Source organism: Pinus tabuliformis, chromosome 8 (assembly GCF_031772625.1).
Source record: "Pinus tabuliformis cultivar Carrire ecotype Pingquan chromosome 8, CPIR1, whole genome shotgun sequence".
In the NCBI taxonomy this organism is placed as follows: Eukaryota; Viridiplantae; Streptophyta; class Pinopsida; order Pinales; family Pinaceae; genus Pinus; species Pinus tabuliformis.
This window is the reverse complement of record NC_142294.1, coordinates 932,839,331-932,860,361: the sequence shown is the minus strand read 5'-3', so window position 1 is coordinate 932,860,361 and position 21,031 is coordinate 932,839,331. Positions and strand designations below refer to the sequence as shown.

The 21,031-nt window shown below is 36.9% G+C and overlaps 1 protein-coding gene across 4 annotated transcripts in view; it reads left to right on the top strand.

The window, feature by feature from the left end:
* The window catches only part of LOC149238578 (rhodanese-like domain-containing protein 14, chloroplastic), a 422,676-nt gene that overhangs the window by 282,447 nt on the left and 119,198 nt on the right, over positions 1-21,031 (top strand). For 3 of the 4 annotated variants that reach the window (XM_089367007.1, XM_089367006.1, XM_089367005.1), the window contains exon 5: positions 19,258-19,429. In XM_089367007.1, the coding sequence (XP_089223133.1) occupies positions 19,258-19,429 (172 nt within the window). Of the gene's footprint in view, positions 1-16,927; positions 17,038-19,257; positions 19,430-21,031 lie in introns of all 4 variants that reach the window. The other variant, XR_016245402.1, reaches the window with a different exon arrangement.

Here is a 21,031-nt window from a genome sequence, read left to right as displayed (position 1 = left end):
AGAGCAGATCAGACCGAGTCTCTTGGGCAGGTGTTTGACTTGAATAGGAGGGAGTTGGACTAGGTTTGACCAAGTCTACTTTGTTGGTCAGTTTGACCTTGTGATTGGCTAGAAGATCTAGGTGTGTTTCTTGTTGCACTGAAGAATTTTTCTAAGAAAAAGGTTGTTGGGTTTTTCCCCATGTGGGTTTTCCCAGGGTAAATGTTTGTGTTCTTGTTTGGTTGTCTTTATGATCCTATTGGCATTTAGCTTTTATTGTTGAGATTTTCTATGTAATTTCTTTATGATGAATATGAATGCAAGTCAAGAGTAAGTAAAGAAATCATCAGAAGTAATTATCAGTTTAGAAGATCCTATGAAAAATCAGCATGGTTTTAGAGTGAATGGTTGAAGAGAAGCCTTGAAGGTGTAAGGTCAAAACGAAGCCGAGTTTAGGAATAGATGCCACCAAATTGTTCATGCCCTAACAAGGTTTTCTCTAGGCCGTGAAAAAGAACAAACGATTATATTTAAGGTATGCCCTTGTTCTATGTTCAAGAAGAGGATTGAAGCCCTAATTCTAAACCTCGGTCCATCTATTAAAGGACCGAAGATCTCAAGGTCTGAAGAAGTTGAAATAAACCTCAGTATAGAAGTACCTCAGAAATATGAAATACCTTAGAAGCTATATGTGGATGCAGGAAGGTCGAACATGATCACAAGTGGCGAAGGAAATTTGGAAGGACTCAGAATTTGTCTCAGTGAGCAAAGAAGGCCACAAGGCCTATTTCAAGGGCACCGAAGAACATTAGGACTAGGACAAAGGCCTAGTATAATCCAAATATGGTCTTTGTCCTAACTTTGAAGGTCGAAAGGCCTTTGTATAATATACTTAGTGACAGAGAAGCCTTAGGAAAAATGATTGTATGTCTATTCCAAGATCTTTGAATCTTACCACATTGAAATCCATATGCGATATTTTCAAGAAGAACAATTGTTACAATGATTGAAGGAGTTGAGTCCCTAAATTCCTTGAGGAGTCGAGTTGGTGTCACATTAGAGGAAGTAGCCAAAAGAAGTTTGAAAACATCTTTGTCTGGAGATAAGCCAACAAATTCATCCTTTGTGCATGAGTTCCCCTTGAAGATCAAATATGCCTACTCGAACTGGCATTGTCTAAGAAGAAGAAATGATGTGTTATCATAAATTTCAAGGTTGAAGTGTTGAAGACCTGTTTTGGACACCAAGAAAGCATGAATTTGTTTCAATGCAAACACACTACAGTGAGGAGTTAAATGTGGGAATACAGACTTATAAAGAAAACAACAAAATTGTAAGTCTACAGTTTAATGCTTGGAATGAAAGGTATGTATTCATCTAAAGTGATTTTATCTGGATCAAAGCTCTTCATGCAGATCACATCCAGAAAGTGATTTCATTTGGATCATTTATATGCTTGGAATGAAAATCTATATCAATATTGTTTCATGAAAAACTAAATAATACTATGATCTACCTCTTAGAAATATCATAAGATCTGTATCAAAGTTGCTTTCATGAGATTGTGATCTACTCCTTAGTGAGATCAGAGGACTATGTTTGATATGTTTCCTTATAACAAAGGATCCTTGAAGAATTCATTAAGAGAAGTTATGAATATTTTCCTTCACCTTACAAGTTTATAATTTGTAGCATGAATGTCATATTGATATTTCAAGAAGCAATGACAGTTTGGATTGTTGCTTAAAGCAAGATAAAGCAACATAAGGGAAATATGTGATCAATACACGTGTTGAACAATGAACCTGTGTGTCTCCTTGAAAGATGTTACATTGTGTTCAGAAGCAGGATATTGAAGCTACAATTTCTTAAAAGCCCTGGAAGATGCATTATGTTGATCCTAAGGTATGGCCTATTCTATATGGATGCCCAATATTGGAATATATACCTTGCACATCAAGACAAGAAGGAAAAAAGATCATTGTCATGTTTTTGAGGAAAACACACTTTGATGAAGGAAGTTTGTTTGGATATTACCTTCACTTATAAAAAGCTTACAGTGAAAAAGAGGTAGAGTCCCTCTTGAGAAAATTGAGTTATGTGAAGAACTTCTTGTGTCCTTATTATTACTATTATGATGAAGTATAGACTACTTGGGTTGAAGGGATCAAGATTAATGTTTAGCTGAGAATACATGGTTGCTAGAATATCACTGCTAGTAATGTTGAAGCAGTATCTAATGGGTTTGTCATATTTCTCTCGTGATGAAGACATCTCTTTGGAAGATCCTTGATCTTGACACGTTCTCTTAGTTCGATATTGGGATGGAATGTCCTTGATTTCTTGTTAAGGCATTGGGTCTCTATGGTCTTTGGACATATCCGGGATCCTTGATCTTGACACATTCTCTTAGTTTGATATTGGGATGGAATGTCCTTGATTGCTTGTTGAGGCATTGGGTCTCTATGGTCTTTGGACATTGGATATGAAAATGAGAATTTGCACATTACAAAGTTGGTTGGACTTGCAAGAGATGTAAAATGAAAAAACTACGGTTTATCCTAGAAGACTAGAAGTCTTGGATGCAAAAATCCTAGGGTTTGTAGATAAAACCCTAGACCTAGATTAATGATTTTGTTGAATGAAGGAACCCTAGCTTATGCAAGGAAGGAATGACATCATGTTGATGATGAGGTTGAGAATGATGATAAATTTACAAGATAGATGCAAGAAGGCTAAGATCAAGAGGGAGTTGTCATCTCCTATAATCCTCAAAAGATAAGTACTTCATATCTCTCTTGATTGTTATTTTTCTTTTTCTATTAGTTATCCTTTTGTCTTTGTTTCTTTTGTTGAGTTGTAATCGTTCTTCCTTGGCCTCCTAGTGAGGATTGTAGGTACATAGTGAAGGTTGCCAAGGCTCTGGCAGTAGGTGGAAGTAGTGGAAGAACAAAGTAAAGCTTGTGACAAGAGGACTTTCCTAGAATTGGTGATTTGTGTTGAGAGATATTGTACTAAATAAGATTTGAGCTTAGAGGAGCAAGCATATTAGCAAGTTTGAAGTATACCTTGATTGTGTCGAAGAGAAGTCAATGGTGACTTCCAAATGGATCCACAAGATCTTGCTTGTAGCAGTTGGCAGTATAGGGAAGTAAAAAGCAAGAGTTGAGAATAGAAGATTATCCCAAAAAGAGGGAGAAGATCATGACAAGACATTTGCTCTAGTTGTGAGGTACACTTCTATTAGAACTATTATTATTGCTTTGAAAACTGCACCAGGTGGATGTTGAGCTTATTTTTCTCAATGGAGTAATTGAAGAGGAAGAAGTGTACATAGAGCTACCTCAGGGATTTGAGGTACATGAGAAGAAGTATGATTGAATAAGTATTTGTAGAATCACAAACAGACACATCGGACTTGGTATTTTTGGATTGATGGATTAAGGATGATTCTATATTATTTGTCTCTAGCAGAAGCGCTCATGTGTCAGAGGGAGCAGTTGTGGCAAAAAGAATTATTTCTGTAACAGAGGGAGCAATTAGAGGCCCTTGTTTTAACCTCGGAGGGAGTTGACGTTTGAGTTCAAGATGATGGACAGTGATTGAAAACAATAGTGGTAGAGGGAGCAGTTAAGATTGCCATAACATAAGTTGTTTCAGAAAGAACATCCAGTTAGGGTACGGATAAATCTCATGATCGAGCTAAGGCATGTGGCTCAACATGTGTTGAAGTACCAACTGGTACTAGTTGGTTATGGCACAACCAATTATGGTTTGAGATATGTCTCAAACATTGAAGTACAACTGCAAGGATTCACACATTCACATTGGGCGAAGAGTGCAAAAGACAGAAAGAGTTCATTAGGATATTGATTTAGTTTGGGCTCAGTTATAATTTCTTAGATGAGCAAGGTGCAGACATTTGTCACTGATTAGGTGTAGGTGACAACCATGATGACAGGTCAAATCACATTGAGATCTAGTACCAAGACATGGTACAAAAGGAAACAGTGTGGCTTCAGTACTATTCTACAGTCAAGCGAATTATCAACGAAGCCTCTGTCCTAGGATGAAGTTTATATACTTTGAGCACAAGCTTGGAGTGATTGAGCATGTCTCTCTCTTAGCAAGAGGGAGTGATAAAATTGCAAAATCAAGGACAATCATTCTCCTTGGGTTAGGTTGACCAGGATTAGGGAAAATGGTCTAGAGTATTTGATCCTGGAGGATCTCAAAATGTTCAAAGATTAAAAGTCTTTAGATTCAAGCAAGAACAATGCCATTTCGTAGAGATCAAAAAACTGAATCCAACACAACTTGAATGGGAGAAAAAGGAGTTTGTATGCCAAAGGTATTGCACTCTGAAGTTTCGATGAAATAGGCAAAAAGTCAAAGTCAAAGGACACATAGAAGAACTAGTGAGCACCATGTGGAACTGCAGTGTTGACAGGTGGACCAATGATAGACTGAGACGTGGCATTGACAAGATGACTAGGCTTTGATCTGAAGACGACACATGGCTTGGTTAGGGTCTACCACATGGCCCTATCAAGAATAGCAAAGTGGCCTAATGAATGGGTGCCACGTGGCCCTATGACAGGGAGCCATGTGGCCCTGGCGGAAGGATTAAAGTTTTGTCAGGGATAATTTTAAGGATAAATATTTGTCTTAAAGTTTAGAAACCTTGGCGAATCTCAGTAGTCAGTCATATGTAAATTATAAAAGGTTTTCTCATATCTTTGTAAAAAATTCAAAATTCTAATGGTTTTATATACAATATCTATATAATTTTGGCAAATTTAATGTAAAATAATTTTATACTATAAAATTTGGGCGAATAATTTTTAGAAAAAATGGAAATTGGCAAATCTTTTTTTTGGAAAAATAATAGAAAATTAGCCCACCTGTGAATATTAGCCCCTAAAATTTTCCATGGATTTTGTTAGGGGGTGGATTTCTCAGCGGGATTTGAACTCGTAACCACCAGTGCATTAGCCAAGCGTTCCACCAACAAGTCACAACTCTCCGTTGTTTATAGAACTAGCGGAAATGGTATTTATTGTATGGTAATATATGGTGGAAAAATGGGGGGGCAAAGCCTACTAAACCTAGTGGCTCCACCAAACATAACCTTCCCTAAATTGTATTGAACCTCCACCAACCATGATACCATTGCATTATAACATGTGTTATATATTTGTTATGTTGGTTATAAGACATGGCTACATACCAAGCGGAGCCCATGAAGTTGTGACCATTTCATATGCAAATGTTTATTTAGGGGTTTCAACCAACGTAACATTGGCATATTTCATTGGACCGTCGGATTGAGGGTTATAACCATTGTCGTGTTGATTATATACCATATCACCACCAAAATGCATTGATTTGAAGGTTAGAATTTTTTTGTTGTTGGTGATATGTGATTTGACCTCGTCAAGGGAATTTTAACTATATAATATTCATTGACAAATTTACATTGTAATTCGTTGGTGGTTCGACGACTCGACCTCATGTCAGTCAGGCCCCCAACGACTCTTTATTATAAAAAAATGCCATTGTGCCATAGCATTGAGTGTTAAATATTTGACAGAACCGAGAGCTCTTAGAGTGATGACAAATCTTGTAGACTAGTGAGAAAGAGAAACTTTGGAGGTCAATTGTGAAGACATTACTCATCCTTTTTACGAGCAGTCTTTTGCAGTGGATTCTAGAGAGTGAGTAGAAGGTTTGAAGCTAGCAAGAGGCTCGTTTAATGTACTTTTGATGTAACAAAGAAAATTAAAGCTTAGCATCTAAATAATAAGAAAATGCCTCCCCACTTAGAGAAAAGGGCCCGGAGACGTAGTCCGAGTAGCAGACGAACTCTGTTAACAATCCAGTGGTGCAATTTTTATTTATGTGTTTTCTCTTTTTATTTCTGCAATTTCCCATAATCTCTTCATGTTTATATGCTTAAGCTCTTAAAGGGGTTTTTAATCATGCAAACAAACTCAAACACATTTTAAATAAACCAAAGTCACTTTTCACGTTTCCGAATCAGTTTGATATGATAGCATCAGGGATAGACATTCTCCCTGTGTCAAGTATGACCGAAATTAGGGAGAATGGTCCAGTAGAGGATAGTCATTCTTCCTATGTCAAACATGTTAACCAAAATTAGGAAGAATGGTCCTAGAGGCCCAGAATCACTTAGTTGAGTGGGTCCCTTTCAGCATCAGGCTCAGTATACTCTCCATATAGGTTGAGTGAGCCCATTTAGAATTAGGCCCAGAATTACTGTAGAGTGTGGCCTTTGGAGTTTCATCACGAGTCAAAGAGATTAACTAGGATCGTGGTGAACCAAGACTAGTAAGTATACCATGTGTCAAGGACGTCGATCAAAATCATGGTGACTAGTTGATGCGAATGATGTACCATGTGTTGGGAGTACCAACCAGGGTTATGGTAAGGATACACCATAGGTTAGAGGTATCGATTGAAATTATGGTAACTTGTTGATGTTGATCATTTACCATGTGTCACATTTGTTGACCAGTATTATGGTAATTGGATGATGTTGACGCTGATGATCAATTGTTATAACCTTTTCTTTGAGAAATTTGTCAACATGAAAACATCTAGAGAGTCATTATGAACACCTCCCTAGCTAGAGGAAGTGTTGAATTTTGTAGCTATGGTCGATCTTCATAATTTATATTTTTAGCTCTTGATGTATTTGTAATGATAATATAAAGCATAATCTTCATGTTATTATCAAGAGAGAAACCCTAAGGCATGTTCTTCATGTCCTTTTGAAAAGAGAAAATTTGAATTTTGAAAATTGAATTTTTGGCTCAAAACAAGCCAACTCTCCTCCTTGTCAAGTCAGCGCCAGTCAAGTGGCACCCATTTGGTTAGCTAGAAGCGTATTTATAAGGCACTTGAATTCCTCCTATGAACACAATTTTCAGACCTCATTTGTTCAAGCAATTTGGACCTTTTGAGGCAAAGAACAAGATAAATCCGAGGTAGAGTGTTGGACGAATCTAAGGCAGAGCAAGGACAAATGAAAGGTCAAACTTTTAGGCATCTCAAGGCAACAGATCCTAGTTTTTACTGGTATAGAAGAGGGTTAAATTTTATGAGGCATAACAGAGTTGCAGGATTGAAATTTGCGGGTGCAGAAGAAGGCTAAAATTTGGCCCTAACTGAGTAGACCATATCAAGTCTCCTAGCCATATGATTGACTTGACTAGGAGTGATGTAGACCAGGATTGACCAAGTCTCCTTTGTCGATTAGTTTGACCTTGTGATTGACTAGAAGATTAGGTGTCTCTCTTGTTGAACTGAAGAATTTATCTAAGGAAAAGGTTGTTGGGTTTCCCCATGTGGGCTTTCCAGGGGTAAATGTTTGTGTTCTTGTTTGCTGTGTCTTTATGATTCTACTGGAATTTAGTTTTTACTGTTGAGATCTTCTATATAATTTCTTTATGATGAATATGAATGCAAGTCAAGAGTAAGTAAAGAAATCATAAGAAGTAATTATCAGTTTAGAAGATCCTATGAGAAATCAACATTTAGATACCTTGATCCTTACAATATTTTCTCAAATGTAGCTACTTATACTTGCTTCACCAATTGGATCTCAACATTTTTTTCTTCCTTTTTCTCTATTGTTTAACTTCCATTTGTAATTCTAGAAAATAGTTGAACATTTTGGACATGTTGTTTAAGAAGTACACCCATTTATTTTCGTTGCAATCGTCTATGAGGGTGATGTCATACATAACTCAAAGAAAAGATTGTCTTCATGGGAACACACGAATCAATGAACACAAGCTTCAGTAGGTTGTTTTCCTTTTGGAATCTTCTTTTTGGTTTTCTTACCTAGAACAATGGTCCCCTCTTTGGTTTGCTTACCTGGAATAAAGGACTCACATACCTCACTTGGATTATGCATCTTATATAGTTTAGTGCACCATATTCAACTTATATAATAACTATAGACTCTTGAATATCAATTTTTCATACGGAAAGTGCCATACATTGCATTTGAATCAACCAATGCCACCATTGCTCTTGCATGAACATGCGTCACTACAAAATTGTATTAGCCATCTTCTTGGTATCCTTTAGCAACTACATTGCCATCCTTGTCCTTGATTGAGCACTTGTCTCTAACAAACTCCACCTTGTATTTCAACTTAGTCATCTTGATCACTAATAGAAATTACTTATTTAATCCAAACACATAATACATCTTGTACTTGTTTCATTTTTCCATCATGAGTGAGAATTGGAATAGAACCTTCACAATTGATGGCATTCCTATTATCATTTGCAAGATTCACTGAATCACCCTATGTAGGGTCCTTCAGTCAAACCAATCTTTTTTATAACATATGTGCCTAGTTGTTCTTGAGCCAATATGCTAGGCATCATTGAAGAAATTATGGCTACTAGCAATGTTAGGAAAACATATCTTGCTCAGTGTCTTATTTTCTACATAATTTTTGGATTGTTCCTCCTTTCCGTAAGATAACCTCTTTTTCTTTTGTGATAGTCTTCAGCAAAATGTATCAATTTCCTACAATTGAAGCATAGGGTGTCATGGTGGATTTTGGTTTCTCTTACTATTCCATGGAAGGTAACTACTTTTTTGGTTCTTTTGCTTCCATCTAACATTGTTCTTCTCATTTGAGCATTGAATTCTTGCTCATTTCTAACTTGCTCACATTTTTTGTTCCTCTGCTCTTCTTGCAACAACATACCTCTCAACTTATTAAACTAGTGCTTGTTGTGCTAGCAATTTACAAAGTGGTCACACATCACTGGAACAACTATGTCAACCCATTTATCATCAACGTGACACTATCCTTTGCTTCTACTTTAGCTCTATAGCTAACAACCAAACTTGACATCTTGAATATTTGTTGTTCCCTCTATAATGTTATCTTTGGGCATTTGGCACGCTTATAACTAGTTCTACAAGTGAAATACTAGATATTTTTTGGGGTCTCATGCAAATGCTTCAACATATACCAAATTTTGTGAGTGTTATGCTCACTTCAAATATGAGGGATATTGTGGTTCATGACCAATAATATTATCATTACCATCACATCTTCATTTTATGATTCAAACTTCTCTAGTTTTGAGGAGTCTACTGCTAGAGTCTAACCAACTTCAACAACTTATGTTTCATTGATAAGATTTTGATATTTTACTTCTAGATGGCATGATTCATACCATCAAATTTGGCTTGCAGAATCTAGATTATAGATAGGGATACCCTCTCTATCATCTTCCTCTACTTATGGCCGTCCTTCACCAAATTTTCTACAATCAAACATCAATGTTAGTAACATTATCCTTTAACTAGTCCTTTAGTTGGCTCTAAATCAACTCAATTTCCTAGGTCCATCACAATGTGATCCAACTCATACTCCCAACATCACAACCATCGACTCTCATACCATGCTAAGATTCTAATGCAAATTGGATCACCACTCATACTTTTAATCACACTTTGATATCGTATTATACTAGTTCTTTATGGAATGTTAATTCTTTGATACCATACTGATAAGCTCCTTTACCATTAAAAAAGGACACAGAGGTGCACCAATAGTGTAGAGAAAATAGAAAAATCAATTGATTAATATAAAATGAAAGTACAGGATATATTACATTCCTGTAGGGACCATCCCTAAGATTCCATTTTTTAAAAATTCAGTCATACTCAAGATAATAGCAATAGGTTACTAGATACATGAAACCACGCTTGTATTTATTTAACCCATAAGTAATGTAGGTAAGTCTCAAATTGCAATCATAAGCAAATGAATATCTTCATTTTAAGCTAAACATTCGATAACAACATCAATTATGAAGATCGCATAGTAATTAAAAAGCCATCAACATTGGAAACAAATAGATATTAAGGGAAGGCACATACATCAATAGCTCATAATTTACATGCAACCCTCATATTGTTTACTTTTACAACCTGGTAATTATTTATACAACACTAATCATGTAATAGAACTTTATGAAAAGACGAGGTACCATTCACCGAAGGAGTAGATATTTTCTCTTGGCTTTGTTGTTGCTTGCAATCCTTTGTTGCTATTTTTGTCCATGTGTCAGGGATGATGTGCCTCGTCCTAATGTTGATGACTCACCAGTTGACCTCCCAGCCTACTCCTTGGGTACTTTTCTTCGCCATGGACCCCCGAGTTGCAATGGGACTATAAGTAGAGGAAGAATACTTGTCGATTAAAGAGGGCACTCTCGACTCAAGAGTTCCCTCTCTAATGGCCTACACAACACCAAACTCACTCTAGAATTCGTAGTCACTCACAATAGCATTATTTATCCATCCAACAATAGGGCAAAAAGTGATCCCTCTCCCATAGCTTGCCCCTTATCTTATAAGAGGCTTCATAGGTGAAACTTGTCACTTCATGCAAAACTAACTATTTTATTAGTCTAAAAGTTTGAGTATTCACCTATCCATATGTCAGCCTCTCACCAAGGCTCTCCTATGTTATTTACTTAAATTCTTATTTGAAAATAATATTTTCTCTCACCCCAACATGACTCCCTATTTCTTATCCTATTTTTCTTTTGATCCCCATTTTATACTCCTTTTGTGTTCATTATTGAAATCAATTGGTAGGTCTTAGATTTGGTTCCCCAACTATACCTTAGTTTATTTCAAATTGACTCTTAGATAGAGATCATTGTGTTGGCTCTTGCTACATGGAGGTCCTCTCAGATAAAAATCAGACTTGAATTGAAAAAGAAGGAGTTACAGCTCACAAGTGAGTACTGCACCTGGAGACTGCACTCAAAATAAAGAGAACTCTCTCTGTACTCTCTACATCCATCAAATGAGCAATTACATCATTAAGTACATTACTAGAGATCAGGAAGTTGCAACCAAACTCCTACACTCTAGGAACAAATCCTAAACTAAGGAGATACGTTACAACTTGTGTAACCATTTCTCCATTAATACAAAATAATATTAATTATTTTCAACTCCCCCCCTTAATGGAGAAAGGATTATCCTGAACTCCTACCATCCCTCTAAACAATTCAGACTTTACACGCCTAAGAGGTTTAGTAAAAATATCAGCCATGTTATCACAAGTTTTACAATATTCAACACATATCTCTTTTGACTGTAGTTTCTCTCGATGAAGCAGAGCTACAGTGCTCTACGTTTTGCTGCTCCATGCTATGACCCTGGATCCAATGCTGAATGCGTAACCTGTGATAGATCTTCGATCATCCAAGTTACCTGCCCAATCGGAATCTGAAAAACCTGCTAGAATAACATTAGAAGTGTTAGTGTACAAAATGCCATAATTACTAGTACCACTAAGATACCTCATCACACTTTTCGCTGCGACCCAGTGACTTTCGAGTGGTTTTGTCATGAACTGGCTCAACACATTAACAGAATATGCCAAATTTGGTCTAGTTGTAGTCAGATATATCAAACTACCAACTAGTTGTCTGTGCATGGTTGCATCCACCTCTTTAGTACCGTCGTCACTGCTCAACTTTAAGTTCTGCTGTAATGGTGTTGCTGCTGATCTGCACTGCTCCATTCTGAGCCTTTCCAGCAAGCTTCTGGCATACTTCCCTTGAGTAAGAAAGGTTTGTCCAGAGTCTTTCCATCTCATACACTTGTGACATCTGATTTCTTTGATCAGATTGTTAGCATTACCTGTTATGATCATATCATCTACATACAAAGAAATCAAAATAATTTGCCTCTGTTTATTAAACTTGGTATACAGATTTGGATCATTCAAGCTCCTATGAAAGCCATGCTGTACAAAAAATGAGTCAATTTTCTCATACCACAACCTGGGTGCCTGTTTTAAACCATAAAGTACCTTTTTCAATTTACACACAAGATGTTCCTGCCCCTTTTTCACAAAACCTTCAGGCTGTACTAAATAAATTTCTTCCTTCAAGTCACCATTCAGAAATGCAGACTTAACATCTAGCTGGTGTAGCTGCCATTTGTGTTTTGTTGCTAAGGAAATTAGCATTCTAATGGTGTTTAATTTGGCTACAGGAGCAAAGGTGTCATCGAAATCTATTCCCTCTTTCTGTGAGTAACCCTTTGCTACCAGTCTAGCTTTAAGTTTCTCTATACTCCCATCTGCATTTATTTTTGGTTTATACAGCCATTTGCATCCTATGGGGGTTTTACCTTCAGACAATTCAACCAAATCCCAAGTATGGTTTCTGTTTATTGATTCTATTTCCTCATACATTGCAGCCCTCCATGCATCAGATTTACTTGCTTCCTCATAATTTGCAGGTTCTACAATGTTTAAAAACTTTGACATTAATGCATAGTCTTTCAATTTAGAAGGTAATCGAGTATTCCTACTTGATCTCCTTGGTAGGGGACTTACCTCAAATCTGTCTATTTCAGCCTTTTCTAGGCTTGCATTATTGATTACATTTCCTGTTACTTCTTCTTCTTGTTTCTGCTCCTGCTCTTCATCTTCCTTACTGTTTTCTTCCATTAGCAATGGAATGTCCCAATCACTGTTAGAGTCATCCTTTCCTTCTTCAACCTGTTCTAGTTCTAACATTGTAAATTCCCCAGGATTCCCAAGATTGAAAGGACCAACATGTTCGCCCTCCATAAGTCGCATAAGGCTTTCAACCAGATCAAAAATGAACTGGAAGCTCCGTGTCTGTTTCCCATTTCCATAGACTGTCAAAGGCTCCTTGCGCAAAGCCTGAGCAACAAAATTACATGCAACTCGACCATCATCAAGACACATTCGTGGACCGTATGTATTGAAAAATCGAGCAATCCGAACCTCAACATTTACTCCCATAGTCAGAGTTTCGGTTGTTCTCTTACCCTCATCATCAACCTCCAACAATAAGGGTTCCACAACATCATGTTCAAACCTCAGATTGCCAAAATGATGCAAAACATTCTCCTTCCTTCCTGTGAAGGAATTGTCGACAACAATAACACTGTCGCCTCTTGCCATGAGCCTGTCAAGTAGATGACTGCCAACAAAGCCAACTCCACCCGTCACGACAACTCGCAGGGACTTTCTCTTCAAACCTAGGGGCACTTTAGCCCCTGAATTCACCATCGAACCCGAATGATACTGAGCAAACCGAGAAACAGGAGTCTCATAAACAACCCGATGAGGTTTGTCGGGCACAAACCTTCCATTTTCATTCACATTAGAAGCCAAAAAACCAGGCTGAAGGATAAAGAAAGTCGATGCGATGGCGATTCCTATCAAAATAAACAGCAGTCGCTGCTCCCTGAGCAAATAATCTACTGGCCTGATAATAGACCACGTCTTTTCTGGCTTAAGAGAGTACTCATCACTGTTATTCATATTGGACTAATAAAATTTCTGATCCTCTGATGAATAAGTCTTCAATGAGCCACCACCGGGCAAATCCGATCTGCTGCCACCAAACAGATCAGGAACTCCAATGCGCCACCACCGGGCAAATCCGATCTGCTACCACCAAACAGATCAGGAACTCCAATGCGCCACCACCGGGCAAATCCGATCTGCTGCCACCAAGTAGATCAGGAACTCCAATGCGCCACCACTGGGCAAATCCGATCTGCTGCCACCGAGTAGATCAGGAACTCCAATGTGCCACCACCGGGCAACTCCGATCTGCTGCCACCGAGTAGATCAGGAACTTCAATGCGCCACCACCGGGCAACTCCGATCTGCTGCCACCGAACAGATCTGAAATTTCAAAGTGCCACCACCGGGCAAGGCCGATCTGCAAAAAATTGCAGATCTTCCAAAGAGAAAGAGGCTGGCGCTACTCGACGGCGAAAGATCCGTGCCAAAAACAAAATCGACGCGTCTTCCGAAACTGGCGCGATTAAGGCTTGATTTTCCGTGCCAATAGCACTTTCTGGCGCGCTGGCACGATTATCACTCTCAAAACAGCGCCAAATGGCGCGACTGTTCTTTAATAAACAACACCAACCCTTTCTTCCGCTCAAAAATGGCGCAACTGTTCACGACGAAACCGCGCCAACCCTATTTTCCACTCAGAGATGATCAGTCATCTGAGACCTATCTTCAGGTGTTACTGCAGTCCACCTGATTCTACAAATGCTTCTGTACACTCCACCGCCACTACAGTTCTGTAATCAATGATGCATCCTAAAAAAAAAATTAAGGCTATCCCTACTCTGTGCTCTGATACGAAGATAAAAATCAGATTTGAATTGAAAAGGAAGGAGTTACAGGTCACAGGTGAGTACTGCACCTGGAGATTGCACTCAAAACAAAGAGAACTCTCTCCGTACTCTCTACATCCATCAAATGAGCAATTACATCATTAAGTACATTACTAGAGATCAGGAAGTTGCAACCAAACTCCTACACTCTAAGAACAAATCCTAAACTAAGGAGATACGTTACAACTTGTGTAACCATTTCTCCATTAATACAAAATAATATTAATTATTTTCAACTCTCTCATGAAACTAAATTTATTTAATTTAAATTATTATTCTTTATTTTCATTCACCACCCTCTTTTCTTAATGAGGTTAAATTAGACTAAGATTAATGTTTTTAATTAAATCTATCCCTTTCCCCTTTTTTCTTATTAAAATACTCTCATCCTTTGGAGTTACTTTATATCCATATTATCTACCTAGGATTTTCCAAACATGGAAAGGGTAGAGTTACTCAATAGGTCCAATCTTTTTATTTCTTCTTATTCTTCCTTTACCCCAAGGTTTACTCTTGATTTATTTAACTTGGTTCTACAACCTCACTTACTACATTTTTTTGAATTAGTATGATTATCATATATTAATTAGATTTCATTAGTTTCTTCTTGATCCCAAGGGTGCCAAATCAGTCATGCCTTTCAAGAACTTCCCCTTGAAGTTCCAAGGGTTCCAAACCAATCAGTTTCTTCTTGATGCCAAGGGTGCCAAGCCGGTTGTGCCCTTTAAGAAATTTCCTTTGAAGTTCCAAGGGTGCCACGTCGCTTTCCCTTCAGGCATCTAGTGACTGAGGGGAAAAAATAGGTGTGACGATGGAGACCACTATCCTCTCCTATGTCAGCCTCTACAATGAGACTAGTGGTGTTGGAGATCAAGGAATCTAGATTGATGCGTGCCCCCCAGTAAAATCATAGAGATGAATGGTTATGTTAAATTTAGAGATGAGTGGATCTAATCAAATTTAGAGATGAGTGGATCTAGTAAAATCTTCCTTGATGCACACACATGTATTAGAAATAATGCAAAGAAATATCATATCATAACCAAACATAATGTTGACACCTAATCATTGGAATTGGGTGAATATATGTAAAATAGCATAAATAGAAAATAAGGAGAAGTGGAATATGAAGAGATACTGGGAGATGAATCCCAAGAGTCTCTCCCTACATGTATATATCTATGATCACCATTAATGGAAAATCACAATTCATTTTGAGAAATTACCTCTTGGCCTGACATGGTATCAGAGCTACAGGTCCCAATTTAGTGTTTTATGTTTAGTAACTCCTCTCCCTTCACAGAAAATATGTCTAGATTCCCTTCTCTATCCACTTTCTGTTGAATTCTCTGTTCTCTGTCCGCTTGTGTCTCCTCCTTGTACGTTGAATTGATCTCTTGTGTGTTTGGTTGAATGCTGGGATGTAAGCTGGTCAAAACCTTGAAGTCGGAGTGTTGAAATAGTCGTCTGCAACTTTGAATCTCTGTGTTCAAATACTGGTGTGTTGGTTCGTATATCTGATGTGAATGTATTCATGGTATGTATGTTGGATTCATGGTATGCAAATGGTTCTCTTCACTATTTTTTGAACTCCTTGGTTGTGGGTCACAATAAAAGGTTTTCTGCATTTATTAATTCCTAGAAATGGAGCGTTGAAGTTTTGATGGTCACCAATGTTTTGTTGTTATGCTATCAGTGTGTTGGTTCTGAATCTATTGTGAAGCTTTTGAAGTTGACTTGGAAATGCGTTGAAGCAGTCCTGTCTCCGCGTGTAATTTCTGCAACATTGGTACTGTGTGTATGTTGTGCGTTGATATTTTTTTTTGAAGGCCATGTGGTGTATGGTACGCATTGATTTCAATCCAAACCCGGTCCTCCTGCGCCTGTGTTGGCATGATACATATATATAATGTGACTGTGTTGGCGTAATACATACATATAACTTGACTGTGTATCTCAACGGTTAATGCTGCTTAACAATACTGCCTCCTTCTGCACAGTTAATACTCCCGACTTCGCACCATACTAGTTGACAGTCATACCTCCCACTGCTTACCTACCATCGGCTCCCGGTTAATACCACCCACCTATCGACTCCCGGTTGTGTGGTAGCTCGTGGCTTGGCCTTGAGTGCACCCCGGTTTCCTTCATACCTCCAAACCGCATGTCTAGTCAATACACTTCGCTCCCACTCACGGTTTTTAATAGTTGCATTTTTAATATATAACTACGTTTTAATATGTAACTATGGTATAACCCGCTAGCCTCCCTCCATTGAATGGTATGTAATGCTATTACGTTGAATGCTCCCACATATAACTACACCTCCAAATAATACCTCCCCCATACATTCACTCCGCCATTCTAGCTAATACCTCCCCCATATTCCCCATACTCCATACCACTCCCCCCGATATAACCCCTCCCCCAATAATACCTCTGTCATATTGCCACCATAATTGTATTTTTCAGAATATTGCTACTAGAGTGCACGTTTTCTACACTGAAAGTGCAAATCTTTATATATATTGGCAGCAGAGTACATTTTACACAGCTTACATTTTTTAAATGCATTCATTGATATTTATCGCTGGAGTAGTTTTCTCTAGAAAAGAGAACTATTCTGAATGGTCAAGGAAGATAAAACACACTCTCATTTCAATGAATTGTGGAAAAGAGTTTGTGTAGGAGAAGGAGATAATGAACCTACAAAGCCCACTTCAGATAAGGAGATTTTTATTTGGGAAAATAAGAATAGCAAGGCCTATGCCTTGATTGCAGCATCTGTAAATGAAGAGGTGAGTCACCATATTTCACAATTTTTAAATGCTTTTGAATCCTTACAGAAGTTGAAGGAATTGTACGACTCACACTCTGAACTTGAAGTTGTCCAATTAATGATTAAATTGTCCACTCTTGAATTGAAAAATGATGACCCTCTTGCTTTAGCATCAAAAGTTAGATCCATTATGCATGATATAAAAACCACTAGTGTTCAAATAGACATTCCTCTCATAGCTTATGTCAAGGCACTATATCCCACTTATTGAAATTATCTTAAGTCATTGCAAGCAGGTGGAAACCTCAAGGAGATTAACTTTGACTCCCTTGAGAAGAAGTTTGTTGAGAGAGAGAGAGGGATTTTGGGAAAAAGACAACTCTTCAGTCTTTTGAAGAAGTTTTGTGTCTTGCACATAGAAAGAAGAATCATGCACAAGATTCTTCTAGAGAAAGAGGTGGCTGAAGAGGAAGAAGGAATTTTAGAGTCAGAGGGGGCAAACAGTGCCAAGGAAAAAAGTGTGATCTTCATTGCATATGTTGCAATAGAGATGGACATGATGCATCCACATGTAAGTTGCCTTGGGACAGAATTGAAAGGAAAAAAATGAAACCAAAAGTAAAACCAATGAAAAAGGAAAAGGTAAAGCCCATGAATCTGCTCACTATGTTGTGGCAGGTAAAAACATAGTTATGTATCATCCAAACCAATAGATACATTGTCATAAATTCATTGTAACTTACATTGCCATATATCATAAGGTCATCATCATTAATTACTGAATGTAAGGACATAGTTATCTATCATAGGTTACTGTCATACCATTGTCTTCCATATATCAACATCATAGTCCATCGAGCCCCACACGATATAAAAGCCATAACAGATAATACAAAACCATAACATCGAGCCACAGATGATATATGTGATCCAATGAAGCATTGTGAACCATAGAACATGATCTGAACTGTAATTTCGTGCAAGCCTCAGAGTATATGTCATAAAGTATCGGACGTGAGCCACAGATATAAGAATCACAGATAACATATGCGAGACATAGAATAGATTAATGCAAGCCGTTGGAATATATATGTGAGCTACGGCAAGTATTGTGTGCCACTAAAATCCGGATACTAACCATAAAGATACTAATGCGAGCTATATATAATACGAGCTTCCATATAATAAACGTGAACCTGAGATATTTAATATGAGCCTCCAGATAAATAGATGTGAGCCTTTAAAAAATGAGATTCGAATTGCACTCTTTGGAGATAGATCGATTCTTTATTTATAGATCAAATAGATGCGTTCAAAGGACAAGCCCACTTGGGGGAATTTTTAAATTCGATTTTGTTAAAAAATAATATTTAAATATATTTCTCTTCAATGATTGTTTACCCAAATTTTATGTCATATTAATAATATTTATTTTATCAATTTGAATTTTCCTTTAACTAATATAAATTCTCTTTATGACACAAAGGGCTTTCTTTCGGGTAGATGGGGTAGGATTGAGTTCATAAGGAGAAATTTGTCCCATAACTACCCTACTTGTCAACACGGAAGGTCCTGTAAAGAAAATGAGTTGAATTGGTAAGAAAAAGGAGTTGTTTAAATCTTCTGCTATTTAAAATGAGTTGAATTGGTAAGAAAAAGGGGTTGTTTAAATCTTCTGCTATTTAAATCTATATATGACAACCCCAACCCGCCCAAAGTCGAATCATGAAAATAGAATTAATATATTATCAAAATCGATTCAAATGGCAAAAATATTTAATTTTCAGTTGTAGGTTGTTAATAAAATCTACTACTTGTGCATTCTTATTGCATATTTGATATCCCTCTTGAACGACAGTGCATGAAAATTTTCTCTATCCCATAAAACATGTTCAGTAAAGCAAGTGAACATAAAATGTTACATATATCAGTTGTAGGTTGTCAATAAAATCTAATACTTTGTACTCTTATTGTACTTTTGACCTCCCTCTTGAATTTTGTTGCAGGAAAAATTTCTCCGTCTCTTAAAACAGATTCAGTAACCTTGGATTCATTTTATTAATCAGAAAATATCAATTATATGGTGGTAGTTGTATGTGATTGTAAACACAACCTGTGATGTTTACAGTTAAAATCTATATGTTATACATGAAAATAATCTCTTTTCAATATCGTTGGTTTAGAAATAGATACATACATGTGTGACAGGTTGAAATGTGTGTTATTTTCTTTTCTACAGAGCGCAATCCTGAGTTTATCAATCAAGCCATGGAAGCAGTTGGAGGGGACAAAAAAAAAGCTGTGGTGGTAATGTGTCAAATTGGAGGCACTCTGTTGACTTATGTCGAACGCGGTGGCGCTAAATATAAGAAGTTTGCTGATCCTGAACGCCAGTTTGGACGACAATCTAGGTACATATTACTGTTTCAAAAAGAATTTGATTTAGTAAATTATATTCCTTCTTATATTCTTAGTGCTATTTTGGCCTTCTTTATTTCATATCCAAATCCAAATAGAAATCTGATGCAACAAATAGTTAATTGGCGTAGCAATCATAATCTTTAATATTACACATGATCACTTTTAATTTTTCTCAATATAAATCTGGTACGACAAATATTTAATTTGCATAGTCATCATAATCTTTAATATTACACATTATTACTTTTAATCTTTTCTCAATAGAAATGTGATATAAAAAATATTTTAATTTGCATTATAGCGATCAAAGTCTTTAACATTACACATCGTTACTTTGATTTTTTTCTAAATAACATAGTCATATATTCTATTGAAATAGTTTGTCACAATAATTTAAATAAAATACTAAAATTTTGGTGTGATTGTTAATTTTTTTTTAAGATTTCATGGTTTTCATTTATTATTTTTGTATTTAAATTATTAAATTAGTTAAAATATAAAAAAGATAGAAAAAAAGGAAATATACAACTCTTAAAATTTTGCAATGAGAAATTTTTAGGTAGAGAATCCAACTAGAAGGTGGGGTTGTTTTGCTCTCTTTTATTTGGTATGGAAGTATGTGAGTACAAAGATCTATTTTTGTGTACCATCATCACTATCATATATTGCTTGTTCTTACTCTAAATTCCATATTTAGTGGTTTTCTTGAAAAGTAGTGTACAGAACCTTTTCATGTCTTCACGCTCCGCACACCTCCCCATCTTTCGCACATTCTCCCCTCCACATACTACTCACCCCCACACTACTCCATAATGTGCAGAGGACTCACAGATTCATTCTTTTCCACATTCATTCTGTCACACATGTAAAGCCTCTGCACAAGACATACTATAATACATCTCTTCACTTATACTCCATACTTAGTGAAAATTAGTTATTTTCTCCTTTCAAGGCTAATTGAAAGCTCATTTAAGAAAATCCCATCTTCAAAGTGAAAAGGCATTGATATTGTATTACTTGAATTATCTTCCAGTACACCACTAAAAAAATATACCATGAGCTATTGAATCCTCATTATCATTCTCACATGGCTCGATAAAGATGATACATGATGAAAGGATGTTTTACTTAATGCTACAAATCACCAAGCCAAAGCCAACAAGCCCGTCTTTCTAAATGAGTTCCTAATCCAAAGATAAACATTCTTTAAAAATTGTGACTAAATGTATACATGTGAAGTAATACATCCTTTCCTGCTGAGTTTAGAATTGATGCATATGAAACAAGAGTGTTGATTCATCCCAAAAATGATTCTAAATATGCCAAATCCATCTTCCAATGATTTCTCACACCCCCCCGCCCCCCAGCCCCCTTCCGCTCCCTCCCTATGTTGATAATAGAACTAATGCTTGTGAAGATTAAAACATCAATGATAATACTCAAGTGTGGCACCCTCCATGTTGATAATAGAACTAATGTTTGTGAAGATTAAAACATCAATGATAATACTTAAGTGTGGCACCCTCCATCTTGATAATAGAACTAATGCATGTGAATAATACAACATCAATGATAATACTTAAGTGTGGCAC